Raw genomic sequence first — 27,119 nt, 5'->3', positions numbered from 1 at the left:
GGCAGCTCATAATTTTTATAGCGACATCTATCGGTTAGCTATCGCTATAACAATATTTCCTCCTCAATAATAATGGATTAACTAGAATTGCTCCAAATTTTCCGTCAAATTGAGACAATTTTATTACATTTTCTCATTTAAAAAGGCAGATTTATTTTGCAATTGAGATGCTAAACAAAGTTTTGATAGCCTTTAAAGTTATTAGTAGCCTACCTCGTGTACATTCCCAAACTTTTACACTGTACAAAAATGGATTACATTTTAGACTTCAATCTGCCACATTATTTTACAAATAATTATGTAATGATTGAGATTTGACCGATTAATGTTTTTTTTTTTTTTTTGTTAAATCAATGTTTGTTATTTCGTATTGACTTTAAAATTCGCCTTATTTGGTATGTTGCATTTTCCAATTAGGACTGAGAATGGGTGTGGCGCTCTAATGCGACTCCAGCCAGAAGCACAGACCGTACGAGCCACTCACTTCATTAACTTATTTTGTCATTTTAATGGTTTTACATATGGTAAGTAACAAAAATAGTAATAGTTATTGATCGTTTCATCTTTCAGCCACCATCTATAAAGTTCTATGGGTTTAATATCGAGTTGTATTGCTGTAAAATATATCGCGCGGTAACGTTACATTAGCCATCAAATGAAATCAATTCAGATCGTCGTCCATTAAATTATGTGCATCTGCCAGGAGAGCACAAATGTTCAGCTAATTAGCTAATTTTAACCTAAATGCCAAGATTGCTTAATGAAGAAACATGAAAACATCGTGTAAGTTACGAGATCAACGCGGTTTCGTCCGCGTGTGGTCGAGCACTTTGAAACTTCTTCATCTAAGTTAGCATTGCGGTTGACTTTAGGGTTCATTTTTAGGGAGTCGGTAACGAAACGTGAGGCCTTACTTCAGATCTAAGATGTATCAGGGCGTTAAGTTACCCCTGTGCCTTATATGTGGGCTGTATTCACAGGTAATGGTATTTTGAATCTCAAAAACGTTGTTCATTGTTGTTTTTGAGCGCTCAATTTGTACGTTTTACCTGTTCATTCTACTGTTAATAATGTGTGTTGATGGAGTGCTGAAAATGTTGTAAAATCCACAGGATATCCAGAAGCACCGTCAGGGCTTTCCGTCCTCTCTGAAGCTGTCTAACGGCTATATTTTACCTGAGGGCAAGATGACGCCCAACACACTGTTCGTCGGCGGGATTGACATGAAGGTAATGGCGTTGATGATAAACTGAAACCGCGGTTCTTTTTGTGGCCTAATATGTTCAAACTGGTTCATTGCGGTTCTAAATTCTATCTACAATTCGATAACGTTAGTTTCTATCTAACGTTATTCCCCAAACTGATACCCTTTTCACAGTGGTGGTTCTGGTGGACTTCGTTACTTAACTTAAGGACATTTTTTGTTTTCAAGTATCTGTAACCTTACTATTTTAGCAGAGTACTTTTATTTTGGTAAACTTTGTCTTCACTAACGTTACATTCCAAAGCATAATGTCGTGCTTTTTACTCCACTACATTTTATAAAACGTTTCTTGTTTCGAGCTGAAGAAATCGCCACCCCCTCTGAAGCAAGAGCGGTGTCCGATTCATGAACGAGCTCATTCATTTCTGAAAACCGAATCTATGTTCGGAACGCCAAACTAACTCACTGCCTAGTAACGTTACACAGCAGAGGTGGCTAGCTAGAGTATCCAAAAACTGTACTCGAGTAAAAGTACAAGTAACGTTAAGTTACACATATCAATATTTACTAAAAGTAATAATCTTTGTAGTTACTTGAGTAAAAAGTATCCAATAAAAAATCTGCTCAAGTAACGTTAGCTGGTTACTTAAGTTCATATGTATCCTATAAAACAACAATACAATAACGTGTTAAAATTTAGTTATTGAATTTAAATGATTATCATAATTGGATATCTTTGCAGTAAAAACAGTAGGGATGTAGGGATAAAAATAACATTGCAATTTTAGTTTTTCTGTTATATATAGCCTATATCAATTTATCCAGATGATTTGAATAGCTCTTTGAAAATAATTAATCATTCTAGAATAATTGGGGTGATTTTGTAAGGGAGTGGATCTGCATAGAAAATAATAAACAAATTATAAGCATAGATGCAATAGATAAAGATACAATTTAAAAAACCACTGCTTTGTTTTTCAGGTAATTCTACCAGTGTTCGGGTACAGAAATTGAATAATCAAATGTAAAATTAGTCTTCACTGGATAAATGAAGTATAACTAATATAATTACTAGGGCTGGACCCTAATATTTGTTCGGTGGGTTGGTATTATATTTTCAGTTTTGGGATTTGAATAATTGTGTGTGTTTTTTTGTTACAATTGTCTTATAGCCTAGCCATTTTTAATAGGATGGACAGTTGAAGGAACCCAACCTTGTTATACTTAATATTTGTTTCTTCTTAGCCTACTAAAGTGTTCCCTGCAACTGGAGAGTATTCTTTCTGGCAACTGACACTTGTTGTAAAATGTCTGAAGAGTGAATTTTATCTTCACCAGTGTCAAGACATTTAGGCTATATTTGATTTTGAGCTGCCAAAGAAAGCGAAACTAAAATCCCAAACATGTGTGAAATGCGCTATACAAATAAACTTGACACACCTTACCATAATAAGCACAAACTGTGTTAAATGGAATTTGATGTGCTAGCAAAAAGGTATCAGGCCTATTATATTCACTTTTTTACTGTGGTAGAGTAGAAAAAAACGCTGTGGGACAAATTAAAAGCGAACCAACTAGTAGTTGGATGTTCGGATCATTTTACTGACTCGGATCTCTGAATCTCGTTCATCAAAATGAACTAATCTTTTTTCGAGTCATTTCAGCAGAATGTATTTAAAATGTTACATGTTAACCAAATTCCCCAAACACATCAAATGTTGATCGCATTTAGAATAAGAAAAAAATTGTCTGTTAGTTCACCTCACCTCCCGAAGCTGTTCATTCATCCCGTGACATCCTCATAAACTGAGCTTTGTAGTAGTTTAGTTTATATGTACACAAATATGTAAAAGCTGATGAGAATATTGCTTCAAAATCTAGAGATGCACCGATTCCGATAATTTTTTTCATTGAGTTTGACCTGATGCCGATTCTGATTTCATTTTTTCTAACCACTGTACAGCACACGTAAATATTTATTTTCTATCTTTTCTTTAACCCTTTCACGTGTAAGTTTAAAATATTCTGAGCTCCCAGAGTGAGTTTTTTTTCAAGGTGACTGTTATTTTAGAAGGTTCCCTTTAATGTTTCCATGGCGGTCACACGATACACCGCAGCCACAATAACACTGTTTATTACATGGCTTGGTTGAATTCTAATGTAGAATGCGGTCTGTTATTTCTTGATAACAGACCGCTGCTAAGTATAACAGACCGTTGCCATGAAAAACAGAGCGTTGCCATGGATGCAGGATTCTAATCGTAGAGACGGAACGGACTATTTTCTTTAGCGGAAGCCATATAAATCGTTTTTAAATCAATAAATTCCTTTTTAAATAAATATTTTGTCAAATGATTGATTTATTTTGTAGGTAGCCATGTAATACGCAGGATAATGTATAGCAAGTTGGTTGTTATAGCGAATACAACTCCCTTCAGGCTGATTCAAGACCCCTCCGCTTCGCGTCGGCCTCATAATCAGCCTGTCGGGAGTTGTTCGCTATAACAACCGCCTCGCTATACATTATCCCTTACATGACAGATGTGTCGCTTTTATTTCGCTTTTATTTTTTTTATTCAAAATATTCACAAACTTGCTTACCCATGTCATCCAACTATCAGATATTCAGATTCTCAAATAATGTTACTCACGTGTAAGTGAGTGTGTTTGGTCGTTTAAAAAGTAGAGATGCACCGATTACCGTTTTCTAGTCCGATTTTTCATTGAGTTTGACCTGCTGATACTGATGTAAAAAAATGTTTTACCACTTTACAGCACACACAAATTTATTCTATATTTTATTTTATAAAACACCATATATTTTTACCCAAACTGAATAATAAAAACAACTTTAAATGGGTAAATTTTCTATAAATATAATTTTTTCTTACAGCCTACTCCAGTTCTTGTTAAAACACACTAGACATGCAAATGTTGGCACTTTTTGTGTGAAATCATATTTAATTTGTCCATCAAAAATGTGCTTTCACTTTAATTGAGCGTGAGCAGCGCAGCAAAAATAGACTCTGTGCCGAATCCCCCGCTTCACTGCTGCTCACACGACGCTCCTGCTTGACACTGGTGCGCTGCTCCCGGTGTGAACGCACTCATTGATTAACATGCACGCCAAAAAAAACCCGCCCTGTTCACGCACCGCTCACGCTTGCGGCCGTAATTCACGAGGTTTCCTACATTTGCGTTCCGTGTGATCAAAACGATGTTTGTTTGAATTTTGTAATTAAATTGACAGAATCTGAAAGCTGAGAATTTGTTTTATATCAATAGTAACGTTACCGTAACCTTCTCTGTCAGTGTCCTCTTTGCTTCGCGATTTTCTTTGCGTGTCTCACGGTGAATTCGTGAGAGTTGTCAGCCCTGCAGATTCAGTTTGTAAATGTTTTTGGCGGGTGTGCTTGTGCAGCCGCGATCTTGTTCATTTGCTATGTTGTTTGTGTAGCTCTATGGCAAACGCACAGAGCGTTTGCCATATAGCCTACAAATAAATCATTTTTAACTAGTTAGTTAAATTAGGAACTCCAAGGCACTCGAAATATGTGAAAAAAAAGTTAAAAAGCCTTTATTGATGAATGGCTCTAAACATTAAAAATGGTGACAGATCCACCTACGCGTTGCGGCTACATGCCTTCGTCAGGGTGTGTAATCATTTTTAACCTTCAATATTAGAATGATGTACCAACTGGGGTTCCTTATGGTTTTCAGCATTCGTTGAGAGAGATTTTTTTTTTTTCTTTGAAGAAATGTTGTACTGTACCTGATAGACCCCAATTTAATCAATATTGAATCAAGTTTTAATTTTTTTCTTGAAGCTAAATGTTTATTGTCAGAATGTACCAGAATGCTTCATTTACATGTTGAAATCATAAAAATTGTCTCATGGGGGACGATGCCCCAGACCCTCCTACAACAAATTACTTCATAAACATGTCACCCTTTTCACCACTTGTGAGTTTGCAGGTCTGCATTAATGTGCTTATGTGGTAACGTAAATTAACTGGTTTGACTCAAGTCAAAAATATAATTGTTTGATTTAAATTGACCATTAGATTAGCTAATTTTAAGGCTTCAGGTAACCATAGTTCCTTACAGGAACACCTACCACTTTTTACTGTGTAGAATGCTACAATTATACATGGGTAAAAATAACTAATTATAGCTGGGTGTTAAAAATTAATTATATTCCCCTACCCACCTAATAAGTAAGGAATAATTGACGAATTTCAAGATGTTTGTATGCTCCGTTGCTAATTCCAAAACGTCATTTTAGAGTTAGTAACGGAGGTTTGAGCCGCTGATAACAGACTTAATGCTGGGGACACACTTAACGACTAGAAATATTCTCTGACTGTGAATGCACTAGCATATTTTAAACATCGATGTGAACACAGACTGAACGCGCTGAAAACGCGTGCATGATCAGTCATATCAAATTACATTCATAACCGGCCTTATAGTAATTGTGTCCCCGGCTTTATGCAGTTATTAATGCAGTTATGAGAGAGAGAGGGAGAGAATCATGTGCGTCAATATTATTTATTTATTTATTCAGTTCGTTTTAATTAATTCGTTCATTCTTTTTTTTTCTATTAGTGACAGTAGACTAGCCTAATAAATTAAACACAAAGCCCTTTTAACAAGTATAGGCATATCAATAATTATTTATTTGTTATATTATTTGCAATAATTACGAAAACCCGTGCAGCAGGACTATCAATTTATTTAAATATTCAGTTTAATTTTCTATTGATTATATATAGGACTATACTTTATTTATTCAAATTAAACTGCATGTTTCCATTGATTGTGAAGTTAGACATTGAAAATTGCAGATCAAGCGCATGGGGCTGCATGGTTTTTCTTGTTATGAATTGTATCCTATTTTCCGTTATTACAGTTGAGTAGGCGCAGTGATATGGAACTGTAATGCGGTTAAGACCTGCCTGGAACTACTTTAGCCATGCGGTTCCCTGAAAATAATTGCACACCTCAGAACGTTCGTCAACCAATCAGATTCAAGCATTCAACGGCCCTGTAGTATAAATCTTAATAACATTGTATTCGATATAAATATCTCACATTTCTGCCCATACCATTGGAAATACAGTCAGTGTTATTACAGTATTTTCATGGTAAATGTTTGTAAGGGTGGTGATTTCGGCATTTAAAAATCTTCTAACTTTTTTCTTGGCACAATGTTTCTCCTGTTTTCCTTTGTCAGTCTTGTTGGGAATGTTGAGGGAATGTTTAATCAGAGTGATTTGTTTGTAATAGAGAGGTGTGTGTGTTCAATTTGAAATGCTTCTCACTGGATGTTGCAGCGCTGTTTAAAATGGTGTCCCGGGACTGGGAGTAAACGTAACTCCTTTGAGCTTGTTTTCTGTTATCCACTGTACTATGCTGTGTAGTTCAAACAACGCTATTTGTTCTCTCGAATACATGGTTTGTTTTACTGACCGAGAATCCACTTCAGGTGATAGTCACAGAGCGGCCGAATTGTTTCAGAACGTTATGCAAACGTGTTTGGCCAATTCACCGAAAAGAAAGAATCGACTGTCACTGAAAAGAATGATTAATTCACAAATTATTGGTTCAGACGACAGAGATGCGGGTCATGCATAATTGCTGAAATATTTGTTTTGGGAAACATTTCTCAGGTCAGTCGGAGGGCTTATGGTACGCACAGTGCATACAGCTGCGGGCGCCACTGCAGCCACGTATATATTTGAGTTAAATCTGCTGTATAAGGGCCAGCTAATTAAGCCCGCTGAAATGTGGGTATTTGTGTGATGTCTGTACGGGATGGGCGTTTTTTTTTGTTTTTTTGCCAAAAATCACCAGTTAATTCATGCATCTTCCCAGCTTTTGTTACAGATGATATAAAACTAGTGTTTGAAAGCCACACTTACACAAATTAGTTTTTTCCTAATTTTTTTTTTAAATACTATGGTATTTTATTTAATATATGGTACTATTATTCTAGTCTGACTAGTTCTGGCTAAATAATAAACATGGTTCATTGATCAGTACTTTTAATACTTGAGTACATTAATAACTTAAGTAAAATTTAAAATTAGTATTTATTTTACCAGAGTAATATTTTTAGGGTTACTTTAAATTTTTTCTTCTTTACTCAAGTACTTGATTTGTGTGTCACTACTTTTCCATCAGGTGGACGAGAATGAGATCAGGGAGTTCTTTGCCAAGTATGGGTGTGTGAAAGAAGTGAAAATCATCACTTATCGAGGAGGAATATGCAAAGGGTGAGTGACACTTGTAGTTTTCCGTGCTGGAAAAAAAATATCTAAAACCTAAAGTGGTCCAAATCCCTCTAAAACCAGCCAGATAAACCAACTGACTGGGCAGGGAAACCAGACAGTTTAGTATAGTTTATCTTGGGTTTTTGTCAGCAGGGTTGTTTTCTACCTAGCACAAAATAAGGTAGTTCAGAAAATATTGTAAAGCATAAGTCTAGGATTGTCATCTACAATTATTTTGGTAATCAGTCAATTATTTAGATGATTAATCAAGTAATTGGATATTTTCTGTGGTAATAAAAAGGCCTAAGCAACGACCTAAACCTTTAAAATGACTTAGAATACATGTATAATAACGAGGAAATAATATTTAGTTCAAATAAAGTATCAAAAGCAAGTTATAATATGGTTTTATAGTACAACACTGTTAAAATACATAATATACACGATCGTCTTATGTACATTATGTATTATGACAAATTCCTGCAGAGGATGCCAACGACCTGGTGTTACACTGTACGGCAGATCAATCTTTGTTTAAAGTGTCCCTGTTATGCTTTTTCAGATATTACCTTTCATGCAGTGTATAATATAGATGTTTGTGAATGTAAAAGGTCTGCAAAGTTTTAAAAATCAAAGTGCACAATAAATGGTTATTGTCTCAAAAAAGATAATCTATTCTGAACTTCCGAAATGAGTCGTCAGTAATGCCAGTCTTCCGTAACTTGCATACGTAACAACATAACAAATTAGCATAATGCTCATTGGCTGCCCGCGAGTTACATCTACTTTAACCCTTTGAACCGATTCACTTTAATGAATGGTTAAAACAACTGATCTGTCCTCACGGGACATCTGAATCTGTGTATAACAAATCAGTAACACTTTACAATATAGTTCCATTTATTAAACTCTAGTTAACTACAGCATTAATTAATATTTCTTAATGTTAATTTCATCATTTAGGCCTACTAGTAGCCTACATTATTGAAATCAAAAGTTGTATTTGTTAACATAGTTAATGCACTGTGAAGTAACATGAACAAAAACAATTCATGTATGTAAACTACGTAGTATTTTAAGGTTATTTATATTATAATGTGTAGAAACATTACCAAAAAAATTATTTAGTTTAGACTGGAGTGAGGTGAAACCAGAAAAAAAAGTGCAAAGCAAGTTATCTAGCATCTAATTTTATTCAATTGTACAGTGTATGGTAGAAAATTAGACTATTAGTTAAAATACTTTTTTATTCTACTTTTTGATATTGATATGATTATATACCAAAACAATTATTGGATCTATCAAGGATTTTATCTTACAGATATGAAATCAAGATATGAAATCAAGTGGTAAAATCACAGCTTAAAAAATTAAAAAGAGGACAAGAAAGGATGACAGTGTCTGTCGGCCACCACCAAAGACCAAATTTGACCAAGGAAAAACCTGGACATTATGGGAAAATGCAAGTTTTCTGACCTCTGGCTGGACGATTCTAGACTGGCTTAGGCCATTAGTTGGCAATTCATTCAAATGTCCAGCCTGTCTTGTAATTGTTATGCAATTGTTACATTTTGACATGTTGATTAAAAACTATGGACAAAGCCCCATTGTGACATCTTGATTAATCCAACTCCAATAGTAGAGTTCCCTCTGCTTTACTTAAATGTCAGCTTCATTTATGTCAATAACACTTGTGCTTACTTCATGGCCACCTGTTATTTGATTGCTCACACATCAGACTTACTGACTAATGACCTACTGTCTCCTTCTTCCCTCTCTTCTGTCTTAATTTCTATTCTTATCTGCTCTCTCTCTCTCTCTCTCTCTCTCTGTCTGTCTGTCTGTCTGTCTGTCTGTCTGTCTGTCTGTCTGTCTGGGGCAGTTTAAGTTATAATTACCTCGTTAAATTGTGATGAAATGTGTTATTCCTTTTGCAAAGATATTGCCAATATACAACTCCCAATTTGTTCTTTTAGGAGTTTGTTTTTTTTGGTCCTGACTTGTATTGGACAATGTTTAAGTTACATCAGACATCTCCATTTTTAGGGCCCTATAAAATCCGTTTAATTTTCTTTTTTCTCCCCTTTTAATTTTGGGGATTTTTTTTTACCCTTTACTGTTATTTTAGTCGTAAAAAGAGTGTGCTTTTAAATGTTAATGATTAAAATTTACACAAATAAAATGGGAATGACCTTAAATTGATTGAGGTAATTAGGGAAAGGGCTGGGCGATAAAACGATAACGATAATTATCGCGATTTAATTTTTCTCGATAAAACTATATCAAGAGTTCGATAAATGTTCGATCATGTTTATGCGCCAAAAGCGGAACTTAACTCATTTGAACCGCGCGTGCCACACGGACCGTTTATCCGCTCGGCTAAAAGTCCAAACGGCAGCGCAGTGCGAGCTCACTCGAGCAGACGTTTACTCTGATCGTTCTCGGCCACGAGATCCAGTGAGAAGCGCTTGAATTCAGCGAAGAACACAAATGTCCCAGTGATTTAAACCAGTTTAAAGGCAAATGAAGCGGCGCTGACGAACAGGAGAAACACTGCGCAGCGATAGTCAGAAGCTTTTCCGTCTATAAATTTGAACAAGCGCTTATGAAATGCTCGTTCAAATTGCTGACAACCAATCCTTGCGCAAAGTCGCCCGTGAGATTGCATGGTTTATCTCAGTGGATCTGAAAGACGCTTACTTTCAGATACAGATAGCATCCCGTCACAGGGAGGGTTGAGCTTATAAGTACAATGTCCTGATGTTCGGTCTGTCCCTAGCACCTCGCAGGCTCGCACGTTCACGAAGTGCATGGACACGGCGCGCTCGCCCCCCAACAACGGAGTATGCGAATACTGAACTACATCGACGATTGGCTGATTTTAGCTCAATCAGAGGCAGAGCTTATAATTCACCGCCGGAATATTAAATAACCTGAAGTAACATTGACACTCTTCGCGCCACTGTGTGTGACAAATTGCGGTTTATTTTGCTGATGGCCAGTCACTGGCCCATACTCTTTTACTGGCCCCGGGCCATCGGGCCATTGCTTATGTCGAGCCCTGTCTGAAGCCCTGGGCTTAGATAAACACGGAAGCGACTGAAAGCAGAGGAGCCTATTAGTGGGTAACGTTACCGGTACTACAGAATTTCATTCCAAATATGTAAAATTCGGTGAAATTCCACGTTAACACTAGATTCCGCGTTAATTTGCTGATTCCGTGATCGCGGAAATTATAGGGCCCTACATTTTAGGAGATTAAATAGGGCTGGGCGATATGGCCCCAAAAAAATATCACGATATTTTTTTTTATATCAGTCGATATCGATAATTATCGATAAATGTCAAATCTTTATTTATTTCAAGTTTAAAGACAGATTTTTACTCCTAAGTGAAAGCTGTAGAAATCAGAGTGTTGCGTTTTTAAACTACTCTTTGTTGTCAGAACATATCATGACAAACACTTGCCAAACAGGTGAACATTCACAAATCTGAGGTAGAACAGTCAAACATTTGTAATTTTTCCTTAACAAAATTAATATCTTTATTTCAGTAGTATTAGCTTGAGTTAGGATGCAGATTTAACTATATATAATTTATGTTCATTAACAAAAACAGTAACATCTGTTAAAAAAAAGTAACAACATTATTTTTATTTGCTAAAATGTAATATTCTTTAGTTTTATTTAAATTAACCATTGGTCATCCAGCATCATGCATTTAGATCATGATAACCACAGATAAAATGTAACTTTATGGTATTTATGAAAACCAGTAGCCTAAATACATTATTAAAAACTGTAATTATATTCCATTAGTCCCTTAATACATTGTCTACATTAATAATATTATACAATTCATTCAATATATATATATATATATATCCCACGCACATTTCATGGTGCAGTTAATATTACTAGGCTAACGTTACAGTAAATCCGTGGTAAATGATGGGAATGTGTAGACGGAAAAGCTTCTGACTGTATCGTTGCGCACAGTGTTTCTCCTGTTCGTCAGCGCTGTTTATCTGCCTTTAAACTGGTTTAAAATTAAATCATCACTGAGACATTTGTGTTCCTCGCTGAATTCAAGCCCTTCTCACTGTATCTCGTGACCGATCAGAGTAAACCAACACGGCTGCTCTAGTGAGCTCGCGCTGCCGTTTGGACCTTGAGCCGAGCGGATAAACGGTCCGTGTGGCGCGCGGTTCAAATGAGATTCGTTCCGCTTTTGGCGCAAAAACATTATCGAACATTTATCGAACTGTTGATATCGTTTTATCGAGAAAAATTATATCGCGATAATTATCGTTATCGTTTTATCGCCCAGCCCTAAGATTAAATGTTTATTTTGTCCTCCCACAGTTTACTGTTGGACAATTTTTAAATAAACCTTGTGGGCTGCATCAGACTGCTCCATTTTCTCCATTTTGTATGCATTTATCTTTGTCTTCTATTAAGCATCGGGATTGGTATCGGCCGATCACCATGACAAGAAATCGGTACTTGGTATCTGCTGCAAAAATCCTGATCGGAGCATCCCTATGGTGTACATAATATGCTGTAATCTGGCTTGTCCCGTAAATGGTCTTCTAGCGCTTTAACCTTGTGCACGAGCTGAAGCATTCAGTCTTTCTGCTTGAAAATTTTATGCAAGCGCATCAATGATGCAAGCGCAACTGGCTTTTAAAGGGAATAGGGAAATTACATTCTGATTGGTTTATTGCACAGTAAGCCCAAAACACAGCCATTACTCATTAAGAGAATAGGGACAACCCTTTTAGATCATACACCGGGCACGTCGACCATTTTTCCAGTCGTTAAACTAGCAAAAGTGGATTCAGACACGCCCTAAGTGCACTTGCGCAGTGCGCTTAAGACCATGCGATTAGATAGTTGAAAAATGGGGCCCAATGTGGTTGAAAACACTGAATAGTCGTGATGTATGAAAAGCACTCAATGTGTCTTTCTGTGGCTCAGTGCCAGCCAAAGCGTGAAAGCATGCTTAAGTTTATCAGTGACACATTAAACGCTCTAATTGCACCGTTGTGATCATATGGGTTCAAATCAATTGCATGGAGGGAGGACAAATTGCAACTGAGTGGGCACAAATCAGATCTGAGTGGGCAATGCCCCCGCGTGGCGCCGGCCCTGTTAACACTGCATTAGAGATGTTCTCAGTTTTCCTTCTATCCTTTTTTTACTAAAACTTAAACCAAAATAATAGACATGATTTTCTGAGGCCACATGTAAAATTATATGAATTATTAAAAATATTATTAAAATGAAAACATGTGGATGACAGTTGATAACAATAACAGTTTATTCACTTTATGGATGTTTACGGAGCAGATGTCAGTCAGATCACCATTCTTTAAAGGGAGAGATGGACTTGTCTTATTTTGTGCTATATTATTTGGTTACTGTTATTTCGGTTTCAAAAGGCAGAATTAACACTTTAAAATCTAAGGACTGTTCTTGTAATTTGATGTATTATACTTGCATAATTATCGTGAAACCGGGATTACTCCTCAGACTATAATAGTACCAAAAAAAATCTACAATCGTTGCATCCCTAGCAGTAAACTCCCGGTCAGCAGCGTACTAAGTACCGAAATGAGCTAAATCATATCATCATACATTTAGAAATAAAATGTATACAGATATTTTCCCAGTACTGGTATACCGTGCAACCCTAATTCAATATTTGCTCTTTCTGAGCACGTGCTTCAGATGTGTTGCGCTCACAAAACTTCTCAAACTGCATGCGAGTACCAAATTAATTTCTCTTTTGTGTCTTGTTTGAATATTTAAATTAGTTGGCTTAAAACACATGCAATAAACTTTTATGATGTTGCAGCCCTGGCCTGAGCGGACAAGTGACTGTTCCGTTAACTGTCCCGAACTGTTTGTTTAAGCTGCCATCGAGCCGTCCTTATTGTCAACCCCTTCTATAGTCTTTTGTCACACTAAGCCATCCAAATGTTTAAATTGTCATTTACAATAGTCATTTTGGAGCACCATGTGGATCAGTAAATTATAAGAGATTGACATTTATTTGTGGGTAAACTATGCTTTTTTTAGAATATTACTTTCTGTAATATGGAAACTGTTTTTAGACTATATTCATTGCTGCATCACCTCTTGATTTGTTGCTCCCCTTCACAGGTATGGTTTCGTTTATTTCAGTGAGGATGTTGATATCCAGACTATCGTTGATGTAAGGTCACTTTTACCTTTCTTCATGACTTTCTTCTCTATTTTCTTTCTTGGTGTTGGTGTTATGAGGGCAGAGTAATATATTGTACATTTTAATTATTTTACAGCAGCAGATCAGTTTTAAAGGGAAAAAACTCAAACTGGGACCTGCCATCATGAAAGAGCGAAATTCTCGTGAGTCCATGTGCTTCGCTTTCTATTTGGTCTTGTGCTAAATGTCATGGAAATGTCTAGATCAAATAGTCATTTTAAATGGTGTCATTGGAGACATTTGTATTGCTTGTCATTTGTAATTGCTTGTTTTTAGCAATTTCAAGGATTGGTAGTGGATATAAAAATTGGGAACATCTTTTTTTAATTAATTTTTAAATTATAAATGTAATCTTAATGACTGAAAATGTCATGGTTAAAATAATTTGGGATCTTTTTTATCCCAGGTTCAGTGTCGTCTCCAATAATTGGTCCATCACAGTGGGTCAGCCCCACCCCATATGTGTATTGCAGCTGCTGTCCCCCAGGCCTGGCCCCTCCCTCACCTGTCTTCAATGGAGGCAATCAATACATGCAGGTAACACATCACGACACCCTGTGTATAAACATAATGGCCCTCATTTACGAAACAAACGTACAACAAAAAACAGATCGTAAAACTTGCCATTTATCAATATAGACGTAAGCAGTGGAGATTTTAGCTTGTGTACACAAGTTTTGGAGTTAGCGTGAAATTGCGAGCAGCGTAGCAATTCTGGTAGAGATTATTATGAGAGCATTTTGTTCAATTTAGATTATTTTCCTGACCAACAATCTATGCTTTTTAAAACCTGTTAACCTTCACCAGAGCGAGGACGCTCTGAAGCGTTTTTTTTTTTTTAATAGTTCAAAGTTACTATCAGATTTAATGTTATTACCTTGACAAACTATACATCATTAAAAATATATAAGTCTCACGTTTCAGTATTTGACCACTATTGTATTCTGAGAAACTTATAGTGACAGTTATGTCTTAATTTGTGTCAGGATTTATGTAATGAAAAAATGAGTCGATACCTTTAATATGAATTATGAGCGTCAGCTGCTCCATTCAGAAAAAAACTCCGGTGCTGTTGTCTTGAGAACGCGTGACAAAACAACGTTCCTCAGGGCTTTTGGCTCAAAAATGTGCAGATTTGGAGAAATATTGATATATTATCATAGGTTTACATCATATTTCTATAGACAGGAATAATATTTATTGAATTTATATCCAAATGCGTCGATGTATACATAAAGAGCGCTGGATACTCTGATGTACTGTGTTTTCAATCCATACAGCAGGCTGAGGGCGCCATTTGCACAGTTTTTTCCAAATATGAAAGCTCACGAAGAAGAAATAACCTGTGACCTTCCAGGACGTCACTGACATAAACAGCTAACGTTAGCTTTCAGAGATCGCTATAACATGCAGATAAAGATGTTTTGAAGACAATAAACATGATTGCAATGATATTTGATTTACCTGTGTTCTTCGAGCCATGTCAGGTATTTTTATAATAATAGATTATATGTATAATGTAGCAGTGCTAATCGGTATAGACTTTACAATAGTGCAGAATAATATCAAATCATATATTTTCTGTCTGATTTTCTTTTCTGAAGCCAAATAAGCTCATAGAAGATTATTTAAAACACTCGACTTGCACTATAAAGTAAGTTTGGAGCTCAAACAGGGTTTTAATCTCATAAATTGTCGTGTATTGATGGTGTGCTAAGCTAACATGCTAGCTAGCTCTCTAGTTGCACCTGCCATCTAGCTGTTATTTTTTATGATTTTTTTTCTAAATCGGAATGCTTACTGAAATATTTCTTTATTTAAGAAAGGCATTTGATACAGTTTCAAATGTGAAGTGAAGATTATGAAAGAAATTAGGGGGTGAAACACCGTGATTAGCCAGTCGTTAGCGATTATAATGGAGACAAAGGAAAAGAATATTTATGGCCATAAGCCGGCTGGAAAGGTGTAAATGTGTGCAGGAGAGAGTGACACTGAATGGGGCTCGTTTGCACCACAAAACAATAGAGACAATAGACTGAATAGATGCTAATAGATGACAATAAACACAAGTTTGCATTTTAGAGTCAATTCAAAATAAAGTCATTTGAGATGATCTTGAAAAACATTTAACAAAATACAGAGTTTTAGACTTATCACCTTCAAATTTTAAATATAACATGGTCAGACATGTGTCTTTAGCTGGAGTGCATTTCTAGAGTGCTGACGGGCCAACTTCAATTTAATTTTCATGAAGATGTTTCATAAAAATAAATTTCTAATAACTTACACAACTTTGAAGCTATTCATAATTTTTTTTTCATTATGACAATAATTCATTCTACATTTCCAATAAAGTGCCAGGTGTCAGCTTTCAAATGAGACCATACTTGAGCTTTTAGGACAAAGGGTAAATTAATTGAATCTTTTTTAGGTTGGGTATGCTATTTCTGGGGATTTTTCAAAAGTGGCGCTGAAGGCTAACAGGTTAACTGATCATTATCTGTTAAATGACAAGATGAGTATGCCAAATTTAAATTAAATCATAATAAATGTTTTACATGTGAAAATAGCAGAATAAACCTCACTCCACGAACAAGTTCACAGAAAATGAGACGGCAGAAAGCGCATTGTATTTGTTTTCGTTATTTTATTCCACTTAATTATTTAACTAATAATTAAGTCCAACTGATCACGCAGGCGCCGCACGCACACATACAGCATATCAGTTTGTACCGCTGTTAAGTTAACATTTCAGCGAGTTCGCTAAACTAAAATGCAGTGAACCAAACATAAAACATCCGCTGTACAATATGTGCCGGTCAGCGTGCCCACCGCCCCACCAAACACACTTTTTGGATGAATTGCGCATTTTCAAGGATGTTTTACTTGGATATTGGAACACGAGTGAAGTACAAAGCCTTTGCTTGCATCATAAATAATGTACACCAAATGTTAGATTGCGAATATGGAAATTTATGGATTTGGTCAAATGAGATTTTTTTTTTGTTCTGAATAGCCTACCGATAAATTTAAAGAATTTGTTGTGGAGTGAGCCGAAGCAGCTAAACTTGCCTAGGTTATACGTTTATAATGTTTGTAAATATTTAATAATAAAGTGAGATTTGAAATAACGGTTGGCTTGAAAAACTCACGCTGGGGGGTCAGTTAGAATATTTTAAAATTGCGTGTGAAAGGGTTAACTAGCATTCAAGAAAGAAATTAAATGAAGAAATATAAAAATAAAACACAGACCTCACTGTATAAATGCATGCATTCTTATTAATGCTTAAGTTCTCAGTCGAGATCAGTGAGTGCTTTCTCCTTGTGTTTTGTTACATTAAAGCAGGGGTCACCAAACTTTTTTCTCTGGGGGCCACATTACTGACTGTGATGGGGTGGCCGGGGCCGGGTCAGCTATATAACATAGAATTGTATGACCCAGACCAAAATGACCACCAGAGGCCTCATTGTGTAGTAGAGATTACTAAACTGGCACAGCCATCCCCACTACTATATCCAAACTACTATATCAACACTTGATTCCTGGCACATTTTTGTTTATCTTTACTAGTGATTTGGAAAAGTAGTAATTCAGTCTTCACACTTTGTTTTAATTTGAAATATCACAGATATTCCATTTATTTATTTTCTAATAAAAATAACATCAATGCTGTCAAGATAAGAAACATCTGCCTATTGAGGTGATTGACACTGGCAAAGGTGAGTGAAAAATTATAAATTATATGTTGGCCTGTTGATATTAATAATAATTCTGTGCAGCACTTCAGGTCAAATATAAAATAAATAGGCCAATAAAATAAATAAATTAATAATTAAAAAAAAACATTTAAATTATAATAACATGAGTAATAGAACAACTAGCCAGCTCTTATGCCTATCCAGGTGAGCATGTTCAGTAAACATTTTTTAGGTCAAGGTGAAAATTAAGTGAGCAGTAGGCTCAAAACTAAAGCACAACAATAATACAGAATAATGGTAATCAAAATCAGTAGTATAGGTGAGCTGTATTTGTACTTGTTGATTAATTGTGCTGTCTTGGCACTTTTTTTAAACTTTTTGTTTAACGCTAGCCATTTTGCGGTCCTGGACACTGACAGTCTGTCACTGCTTTATCTCGAGCATGTCGGGTGACGAAAATTCGGCAAATTACTTTTATAACTAAATATACATTTTTAACTAAAATAAAATCAACAAAATACCAGATGCAGACATGTTATTATTTTCCAAAAAAGCAATAAAAAAAATAGGCCATGACGACTTTTGAGGATTGCCTCATAGGGCCGGTTCAAGTAATGAGGGGCTGAGGGGCCAGTCAAAGGGGGGTGGCGGGCCTGAGTCGGCCCGCGGGCCTTAGTTTGGTGACCCCTGCATTAAAGGAATAGTTCCACCTAAAATGAAATTGTCATTTACTCTCTCATGTTGTTAAACTCAAATAAGTTTTTCTTCTGTTGAAAATAAGTCATTTTGAAGAATGTGGGTTACCAGTTGCTGGTCGCATTGACTTCCATAGTATATTTTTTTCCTACGATGGAAGTCAATGGGGACCCGCAACTGTTTGGTTAGCCACATTCTTTAAAATATCATCTTTTGTGTTCAGCACAAGAACAAAATGAATACAGGTTTGCAACAACATTATAACAACATTTTCATATTTTGGGTGAACTATACTTTTAAGGACAAGCCGCAGCATTTTTACTGTAGGCAACGGTCACTTTAAGACCGGCACGCATCTAATATAAACGCATGTGACGCACCTGATTTTCTTTCAAATGTTTGTGTGTATTTGACAGTATTAACCCAATAAGACTTGAAAGGTAACTCAGTCCAGAAACCAGCCGCTGTTTGACAGGCTTTTAAGTGCATGTGTAGGCTACGTGCTCAGGGAAGTGTATGTTAGAACAGCGCATCAGCACGCAAATGAAATGTTAAACCGGCAAGGCTTTAAAGCACCTGCAAATAGTGAACTTTTGTGAATTGCAGTGTTCCGTGTACTCGTACTTCACATCACGTTAACGCATGGGTAATCGCGTTGTACAGTATGTTGAGACAGAGGCGCCAGAACTGCAACTGATACAATGCTTCTTCAAAAGAGAATCGTGGAGACCTTTTTATCGTCCACAATCAAAAATCGTGATATCAAACATCTAAAATGGTGTCTAACCTGACTAAGGTCTATAGCAGAGTTCACACCACAGCTATAATGATAATGGCACAGAGGAACAATATTGTTGATCACTTTCACAACTATTTTTTTTTCCCAGCTCATAAACGCAAAAACATATTGACTTTTGAAATATTGAGGAAATCAACCCTGCTTTGAAGAGCTCAAGCATTTTAAACGGCAGACAACACAACTGAAGCACTTGCTTATAAATGGAACAATATTGTGCGTTGTAGTGGAGTGGACGAATGTAGTTATTATTATAGTTGTCTTTATAGTTATCTTATCTGGGTGTGAATGGGCCTTTAAACACTGTGCTTCCTAAACATTTTGCACATTCCTAAGATTCCTAAAAACTTTTCCCTGTATCTTTCTTTCTTTATAGCCTTATTCTTACTCCAGTCCTCCGGGATTTATGGTCCCACCGGTGCCCATGAACTACGCACAGACCACGTATGCCTACCAGGTACATGCAAACAGTCACATTGCTCATCACTCAGATAAGCATATTTGGATATCTTGTGTAAACTAAATTACACATGCTATCTTTTTCAGGTAAAAAAAAAAACTCTTAATGTCAACCATTTGTTTTTGTTTTGTATTTATTAGTATCCCCTGCCACAGTGGTGTGGAGAGCAGAGGACGAGGCTTGTCAACCAGGTCAGCTCCACTTCCTTTTTTGGGGGGTTGGTAAATGAGGGATTGAGCATAAGAGGTTGAACTGGATTGTTGTAGTTGTATCTCAAAATGCCATTCCTATAAATATTTTTGAACAAATTTATCAAAAGTGAAAATAATGTTACAAGAGATTTCTATTTCAAATAATTGCTGTTCTTTTAAACTTTCTATTCATCAAAGAATCCTAAAAAAAGTAGCAGTTTTCACACAAATGTAAAGCTGCTCAACACATTAAAGCTGCACATTATTGGATATCACATAAAAAAACACCGGATGGAAACCGGGGCATTTTCTAAAAATGCACAAAACACTTATGCGGTCAATTGAGGAGCTTAATTAACTTCATGTCACTTTTTCTGGGGCCATTCTAAAACTTTTACAGATATTTTATTAACTTAATTTGAATGGATGTGGTAATGTAATTGCTTAGCATATAACGAACAGAGATATTAGCCACATTGGTTTGCCCTGTAAATAAAATTGAGAAGAGTGTGTGTAAACTAGTCTGAAACTGTTGCCTCTAGCGTTTTAATAATACTTGAAAAGCTGTCAGTGCAGTGCATCAATAAGCACTGGCAAGCTTAAATCAAAACATGGTATCAAGATTGGGTCACGTTTGAGAGAAAGTCTAGTGAATCTACAATATCTGTGTAAATTCCTAACTTGTCTTACTTTTAACCTTGCTTTTCATTAATTGAAGCGTAAGATAACTTATAAATGTAGATGAAGGATAAGCAGTGCAATGTTGTGATAAGAAAATACTTCTATATATGCATGCAATGCGTTTTGAAAGTTTTAAGCTTTAATACATTAATACCATACAGTGCACTGGCCAATAGTTAATGAAGATTATATTTGATTGTTGTGCTGTGGTTAGCCTTTAGATGGCAGTGCTGACTGGGTATAAAAACACCTGCAGGGAAGTCAAGTGGGCCAACATTAAAAGGCTCATACAATGTGTGACTTTGTCTTTCAGAACTATGTGGATTGTGGAGTCCAGACTTTGCTAACCCTTCTGTAGCTAAGCCTTCACTCCTTTTTTTTTTGGTAAGTTTTTCTGCACCTCAGATGGAAGGTAGTCTTAGGTTTCCTTGAGTCACTTTTAACAAGTCACTGTTTCTTTTTCTTAGGGTAGACTCCCATAGAAGCAGAGGAGAACAACTTAATGGAGATCAAGCAGTGCACTTCATTGTCTGTCTTTTCAAACAGTTGCAGATAGGGTCATCCTGGGTGTGATGTGGAGGTGTATTTTGAGGGGACAACACTGATATGATCGTATGATCATACTGTAATATAAGGCCTCACATCCACTCACTGAAACATTTGACAAGCTTTGTTCGCTTTAGCCTATTCCACCCATTTATTTGTATTGTCTGTGTTTTTCTTTTTTCTTCATTGCCAACTAACTTTAAAGACACTTTTAAGCTCACAAATACATATTTATATTTTATTTATGTTTGCTTATTTTAAAGTTTGACTCACTGTTGGTGATGCACCGTATGCATTTAGGTAACTGTTCTGACATGTTCTGTGTTATTTTAAACCATCGTTCATTTGTTTACGGATTCAACCTGGCGAGTGTTCACTGTTAAAATTGTTTTGTTTTGGGGTTTTCACATTCAGGGCACATGTTCAGATTTCCTCGATTTGGTTGTTGAGCACCAGGGTACAGTGGCTCCCCTTCCCCTTTTTTACTCTACGAATCTACTTTCGTTCATCAGTAGTTATCACTGTACTTCCATTAATTTTGTTTCCTTGATGCTGGTTTTCTTTCTTCTTAGTGCAGTTAAAAGGTGTAAATAAAATCATTGCATTAATTCAGAAATTACAATAAAATTTTATACTCAGCCCTGTAAGTCACAGCAGGTCACGGGACGGTTGACTTGTTTTAAATTAAAGCGATGACGGAATATTGATATCACTGTGTGAACAGTCAGGCTGCCTTTTTCTATTTTTCCAGCACTTTTTCGCACCAGTTCCCTTTGTTAATTGAGTTTTGTTTTTTTAAAAGTTTGCAAAAAGTTATTGGTATTTTTGAACACAAAGCACTGTCATTTTATACCTATTGTTACACCACTTGTTTTTTTTATGGGGGGCTGATTTAATAGCTGTAGCAGATTCATCACATTTTTTTAAAGCGAACTCTGACTGACTTGTATTGACATTTCACAGTTTTATTTCCTCAGGTCCCATGGCCTCATGGGAGTTGTGGTTTCTATTGTGATATAGTCTGAGAGCTGCTTCTAATCATTGTACTCTGGGTTTGCCATGTATATACGTTTTGGATTTTGATGTTGGCATTGTATGGTTTTGCTGTTTTTGTTATTAATAAAAAATATATAATTGAATTAACTTATTTTTGCCTCACGTTTATTAAAGTTGTTTTTTTGTTTTGTTTTTTTACTGCAATAGGGCACCAGATTTGTAAAATAATGCAAAAAAAAAGAAAGAAAAGGATTTCGTAACTATGTAGTTTGTGAGCTCCATTAGTTGTTTTTGTTTTTTTGGGGGGGTAGGGTTATTATTGTTACTGAATCATAATTTTATAATGCCTTTTAAGGTGAAATGTTTAGATAATATTGATGTTTGATTCTGTGGAAGGTGTTCTACTGTTTTGGTCTCATCCCTTGTATTGTCTGGCCAGACAGACTTTAAATTATGAATTGGTCAATGAATATGCTTTAAATGTATATTAAAATGATATATATATATGCGCTTTAAAATAATATATAGCTATATATAACTAAAAACATCCACAGATTCATCTGGGACTCTATACTTCGACCTGGCTTCTGGATCATTGACGTACTCTTTTCAACTAAAATAAACTCACGTTTCTGGTTGTAGAATAAGTTTAATTCTGTCATGAACTGTCTGAACTATAATGAGCAATGTTATGCTCATTGTCTTAAACATTATTCTGCATATAGGCCTACTGTAGGAATCTACAATATATGATACATTCAAGAAACGTATTGATTTATTAGGATTATTTATTATGCCATACAACGGAATTTATATAAACTAATATAAATAATATATAAACTATTATATTAAACTAACTTATATAAACTCCACTTTTTTTTAATATGGCGCTATAGAGCCATATTACCTTTGTTTTGTTTTTAAGGGCTATATTTAATGAATGAGGAAGCCGATCCAGAGACTCCTTGGATAACAGTGAACTTTGGAATCAACATTTTCTCTTTTGGTGTGAATTAGTCAAATAGTTCTGGGTTCTAGTTGATACTGTTTTCCCCCGTTTGACTGTACGATGGTGAAGGTGAAACGAGAGACAAAAGGAGAGCTATTTGGAAACAGTGGAGGGCATCATTTCCCTTTCATTCTCAGGGAGGGGAGGAGGAGGAGACGTTAGTGAGCACACTGTATTGAGTGAAGGAGTCGCCACGGCAGAAATGAACTGAGCTCATCATCAGCTCACCTGCTTCCAGTTCTCACACACACACGCGACGGCATGAGAGTTGAGAAAACGACAGAAAGCTAAAAGAAACGGGAGAGAAGAGAAAGATAGCCTAATTAAGGGGGAAAGAAACGGCAGAGACGACACAAATCGAGAGAGACTATCAAAGAACAGCAGCAGGTATGTTCACTCTCTTAATGATTGTGTGTAGTTTCTTTCTCTCACTGAACCCTCATACAACATTGTTAACTTTCTGATTCTACGCGTAAGTCACTGGTTTCTTCTCTTTCTTCCCATGCTCTCGCTATACTTGTAATAAATGCAAACTTCAATGCTTTTATTTGAGCTTGTATGTGAGTCACTTTAAAGTTCAAGCTCACTTCTATTTTGAATACTGTGTGCATTGCATGTGCAAGAGAACAGCAAAAATAGACTTTCACACTTCCCTTCAAGTCATACTATATATTTAAAAAAAAAAAAAAACATTTCCACTTGCATGAATGGTTTTGTATAATTCTACATAACTACTATATAACATTATGTAGTGTTTGGCTTTTTGTCACAAAACCTAAAGCAGTTTTGAAAAGGGCATATTGTACATTTTATTTTCATTTTTAATGTGGCCACATTTTTTAACGCGTCACATTTTTTGCTCATATAATAGTCAATTTAGTTTATTGTGACAATTTTCCCATAATCGTTACAATTAAATAGACCGTTTTCTGTGTGACTATGACTAACATTTTTATTGTAAATAGACCACTGAAGAATTTTTTTTTTAAATTGTTGTGGACTTTTTCTCTCCTTTGTCTTTAAGACTTTAATTCAAATGCTGTCTTTGCATGTGAAAAGAAAATTGGTGCTGCAATATACAGTAGTTTTCATCTGCCCCTATACTTTAATAGCCTTTTAGAAAGAGTACATTAAGTTCACAATACAATCTGCACTAAAATGTGCCACTCAACTCAAACTCAGACTGAAATTATCTAAACTTCTGGATCTTTCCTAATGTTAGAATATGCAGAGCCGCAGGTGCTACACACAGCAGGAATTTATGAAATAGTGCTTCACCAAAGTTAATATTTCTCAATGCAAAATATGAAATGCACATTAATTTGTGCGTTATACTAAAATATATATTTTTGTATTGTGTGTACTAAGAATATGTAAGCATGAATATGTGAGAATTCAGATTCAACCTCAAGTATAAGTGGAAAAAAAACTGCTCAGAACAGGCACATATTGTTCATTCACACATGATGGTATCAAGTGAGATGACTGCCAGAAGAAGATGACCTTCGGTTAGTATTTCTCACACACATACACACTCACAGTGGGGCTTCGAGGCTGATATGAGTGACAGCCTAAGCAGTCAAACTCTGAGAGAGAGAGAGAGAGAGAGAGAGAGAGAGAGAGAGAGAGAGAGAGAGAGAGAGAGAGAGAAATATAGCAAGGGTGAGAGATAGGAAGCGAGAGGAATGAAGAGATGATTACGAACCTGTGAAATGTGAGGGGAATGTGCTATCATCAACTTTCATATTCAGCCATGCCTGCCTGCTCCTGCGATAGCAACCTACAAAGTCCTACAAACAGATCTCGCACACAAACTTTCTCACATGCACATACATACATTACTCCCTGATGATCGCATGTCTCTACAAAGACCCCAGCTTTTACTGTCACAAGCAACCATTCACAGAAACCGTTTCAGATTTAAACATTTTTAAATTATAAATTTAGTCAGTTTCTTAAAAAAATGTTTATGGTACAGTGACGTATCAAAATGGTAATATGTGGTACTTTGCTACAGTGAGTCTGAGACCATTAGTGAAAATGCCTCTAATGTAATAAAATAAAATGATATATATATATATATTGTATTTATGAAAAAAAAATATATATATATACAGTGGGGAGAACAAGCATTTGATACACTGCCGATTTTGCAGGTTTTTTCACTTACAAAGCATGTAGAAGTCTGTAATCTTTATCATAGGTACTCTTCAACTGTTAGTGACGTAATCTAAAACAAAAATCCAGACTTAAAATTTTGATTTTTAAGTAATTCATTTGCATTTTATTGCATGACATAAGTATTTGATACATCAGAAAATCAGAACTTAATATTTGGTACAGAAACCTTTTTTTGCAATTACAGAGATCATACGTTTCCTGTAGTTCTTGACCAGGGATTTTGGCCCACTCCTCCATACAGACCTTCTCCAGATCCTTCAGGTTTCGGGGCTGTCGCTGGGCAATACGGACTTTCAGCTCTCAGATTTTCTATTGGGTTCAGGTCTGGAGATTGGCTAGGCCACTCCAGGACCTTGAGATGCTTCTTACGGAGCCACTCCTTAGTTGCCCTGGCTCTGTGTTTCGGGTCGTTGTCATGCTGGAAGACCCAGCCACGACCCTTTTTCAATGCTCTTACTGAGGGAAGGAGGTTGTTGGCCAAGATCTCGCGATACATGGCCCCATCCATCCTCCCCTCAATACGGTGCCGTCGTCCTGTCCCCTTTGCAGAAAAGCATCCCCAAAGAATGATGTTTCCACCTTCATGCTTCACGGTTGGGATGGTGTTCTTGGGGTTGTACTCATCCTTTTTCTTCCTCCAAACACGGCGAGTGGAGTTTACTCATCAGACCACATGACCATCTCCCATTCCTCCTCTGGATCATCCAGATGGTCATGGGCAAACTTCAGACGGGCCTGGACATGCGCTGGCTTGAGCAGGAGGACCTTGCGTTTTTATTTTTCATTTTTATTAAAACTAATGGTTTGCTTTGAGACTGTTGTCCCAGCTCTCTTCAGGTCATTGACCAGGTCCTGCCGTGTAGTTCTGGGCTGATCCCTCACCTTCCTCATGATCATTGATGCCCCACGAGGTGAGATCTTGCATGGTGCCCCAGACCGAGGGAGATTGACCGTCATCTTGAACTTCTTCCATTTTCTAATAATTGCGCCAACAGTTGTTGCCTTCTCACCAAGCTGCTTGCCTATTGTCCTGTAGCCCATCCCAGCCTTGTGCAGGTCTACAATTTTATCCCTGATGTCCTTACACAGCTCTCTGGTCTTGGCCATTGTGAAGAGGTTGGAGACTGTTTGATTGAGTGTGTGGACAGGTGTCTTTTATACAGGTAACGAGTTAAATACAGGTAATGAGTGGAGAACAGGAGGGCTTCTTAAAGAAAAACTAACCGGTCTGTGAGAGCCGGAATTCTGACTGGTTGGTAGGTGATCAAATACTTATGTCATGCAATAAAATGCAAATTAATTATTTAAAAATCATACAATGTGATTTTCTGGATTTTTGTTTTAGATGTTGTTTTTGTCATCTCTCACAGTTGATGAGTACCTATGATAAAAATGACAGACTTCTACATGCTTTGTAAGTAGGAAAACCTGCAAAATCAGCAGTGTATCAAATACTTGTTCTCCCCACTGTATGTGTATATATATATATATATATATATATATATATATATATATATATATATATATATATATATATATATATATATATATATATATATATATATATATATATACAGTCATGGCCAAAATTGTTGGCACCCCTGGTAAATATGATCAAAACTGGCTGTAAAAAATAAATCTGCATTGTTTATCCTTTTGATTTTTCATTCAAAAAATTGCCAAAATTCTAACCTTTCATTGAAGCAAGAGAATTGAAAGTGGGGCTAAATCACATTATGAAATAAATGTTTTTCTCCAAAACACGTTGGCCACAATTATTGGCACCCTTTTATTAAATACTTTTTGCAACCTCCTTTTGCCAAGATATCAGCTCTGAGTTTTCTCCTATAATGCCGGATGAGTTTGGAGAACACCTGACAAGAGATCAGAGGCCATTCCTCCATACAGAATCTCTCCAGATCCTGCAGATTCCCAGATCCATGTTGGTGCTTCTTCTCTTCAGTTCAGCCCACTCATTTTCTATAGGGTTCAGGCCAGGGACTGGGATGGCCATTGCAGATCTTGGTTTTGTGCTCAGTGACCCATTTTTGTTTTGATTTTGATATTTGTTTTTGGATCACTGTCCTGTTGGAAGATCCAAACATGGCCCGTTTTAAGATTTCTAGCCCCGGCTGT

General features: G+C 36.3%; 2 protein-coding genes across 6 annotated transcripts in view; both read left to right on the top strand.

The window, feature by feature from the left end:
- Positions 1-404: 404 nt before the first annotated feature.
- Positions 405-21,944, top strand: dazl (deleted in azoospermia-like). 4 transcript variants are annotated; one of them, XM_079591678.1, is made up of 11 exons: positions 520-783; positions 886-980; positions 1,113-1,229; positions 7,391-7,482; positions 13,647-13,698; positions 13,805-13,871; positions 14,135-14,265; positions 19,296-19,376; positions 19,520-19,570; positions 20,565-20,635; positions 20,719-21,944. In XM_079591678.1, exons 2-10 carry the CDS (start codon positions 927-929, stop codon positions 20,607-20,609), a joined length of 690 nt encoding a protein of 229 aa, XP_079447804.1. In that variant the 5' UTR covers positions 520-783; positions 886-926; the 3' UTR covers positions 20,610-20,635; positions 20,719-21,944. The 4 variants fall into 4 exon arrangements, with proteins under 4 accessions (XP_079447807.1, XP_079447806.1, XP_079447804.1 ...); XM_079591679.1 differs by having other exon boundaries at positions 722-783; positions 20,724-21,944; XM_079591681.1 differs by lacking the exon at positions 886-980 and having other exon boundaries at positions 405-524; positions 20,724-21,944.
- Positions 21,945-22,861: 917 nt separating this feature from the next.
- Positions 22,862-27,119, top strand: part of rftn1a (raftlin, lipid raft linker 1a) — a 31,083-nt gene continuing 26,825 nt past the window's right edge. The window contains exon 1 of one of the 2 annotated variants that reach the window (XM_079590888.1): positions 22,862-23,189. The gene's annotated coding sequence lies outside the window, so the exon portion shown is untranslated. The remainder of the gene's footprint in view (positions 23,190-27,119) is intronic. The other variant, XM_079590887.1, reaches the window with a different exon arrangement.

Source organism: Phoxinus phoxinus, assembly GCF_949152265.1.
Source record: "Phoxinus phoxinus genome assembly, chromosome: 19".
Taxonomy (NCBI): domain Eukaryota; kingdom Metazoa; phylum Chordata; class Actinopteri; order Cypriniformes; family Leuciscidae; genus Phoxinus; species Phoxinus phoxinus.
The sequence above is the reverse complement of the archived record's forward strand: the minus strand, read 5'-3'. Positions and strand labels throughout refer to the sequence as shown.

Coding starts and splice junctions, on each gene's coding strand:
- dazl (XM_079591678.1), top strand. CDS start 927: ATGTATCAGGGCGTTAAGTTACCCCTGTGCCTTATATGTGGGCTGTAT. Junction 13,699..13,804: donor ATATCCAGACTATCGTTGAT/GTAAGGTCACTT, acceptor ATTATTTTACAG/CAGCAGATCAGTTTTAAAGG. Junction 14,266..19,295: donor GAGGCAATCAATACATGCAG/GTAACACATCAC, acceptor CTTTCTTTATAG/CCTTATTCTTACTCCAGTCC.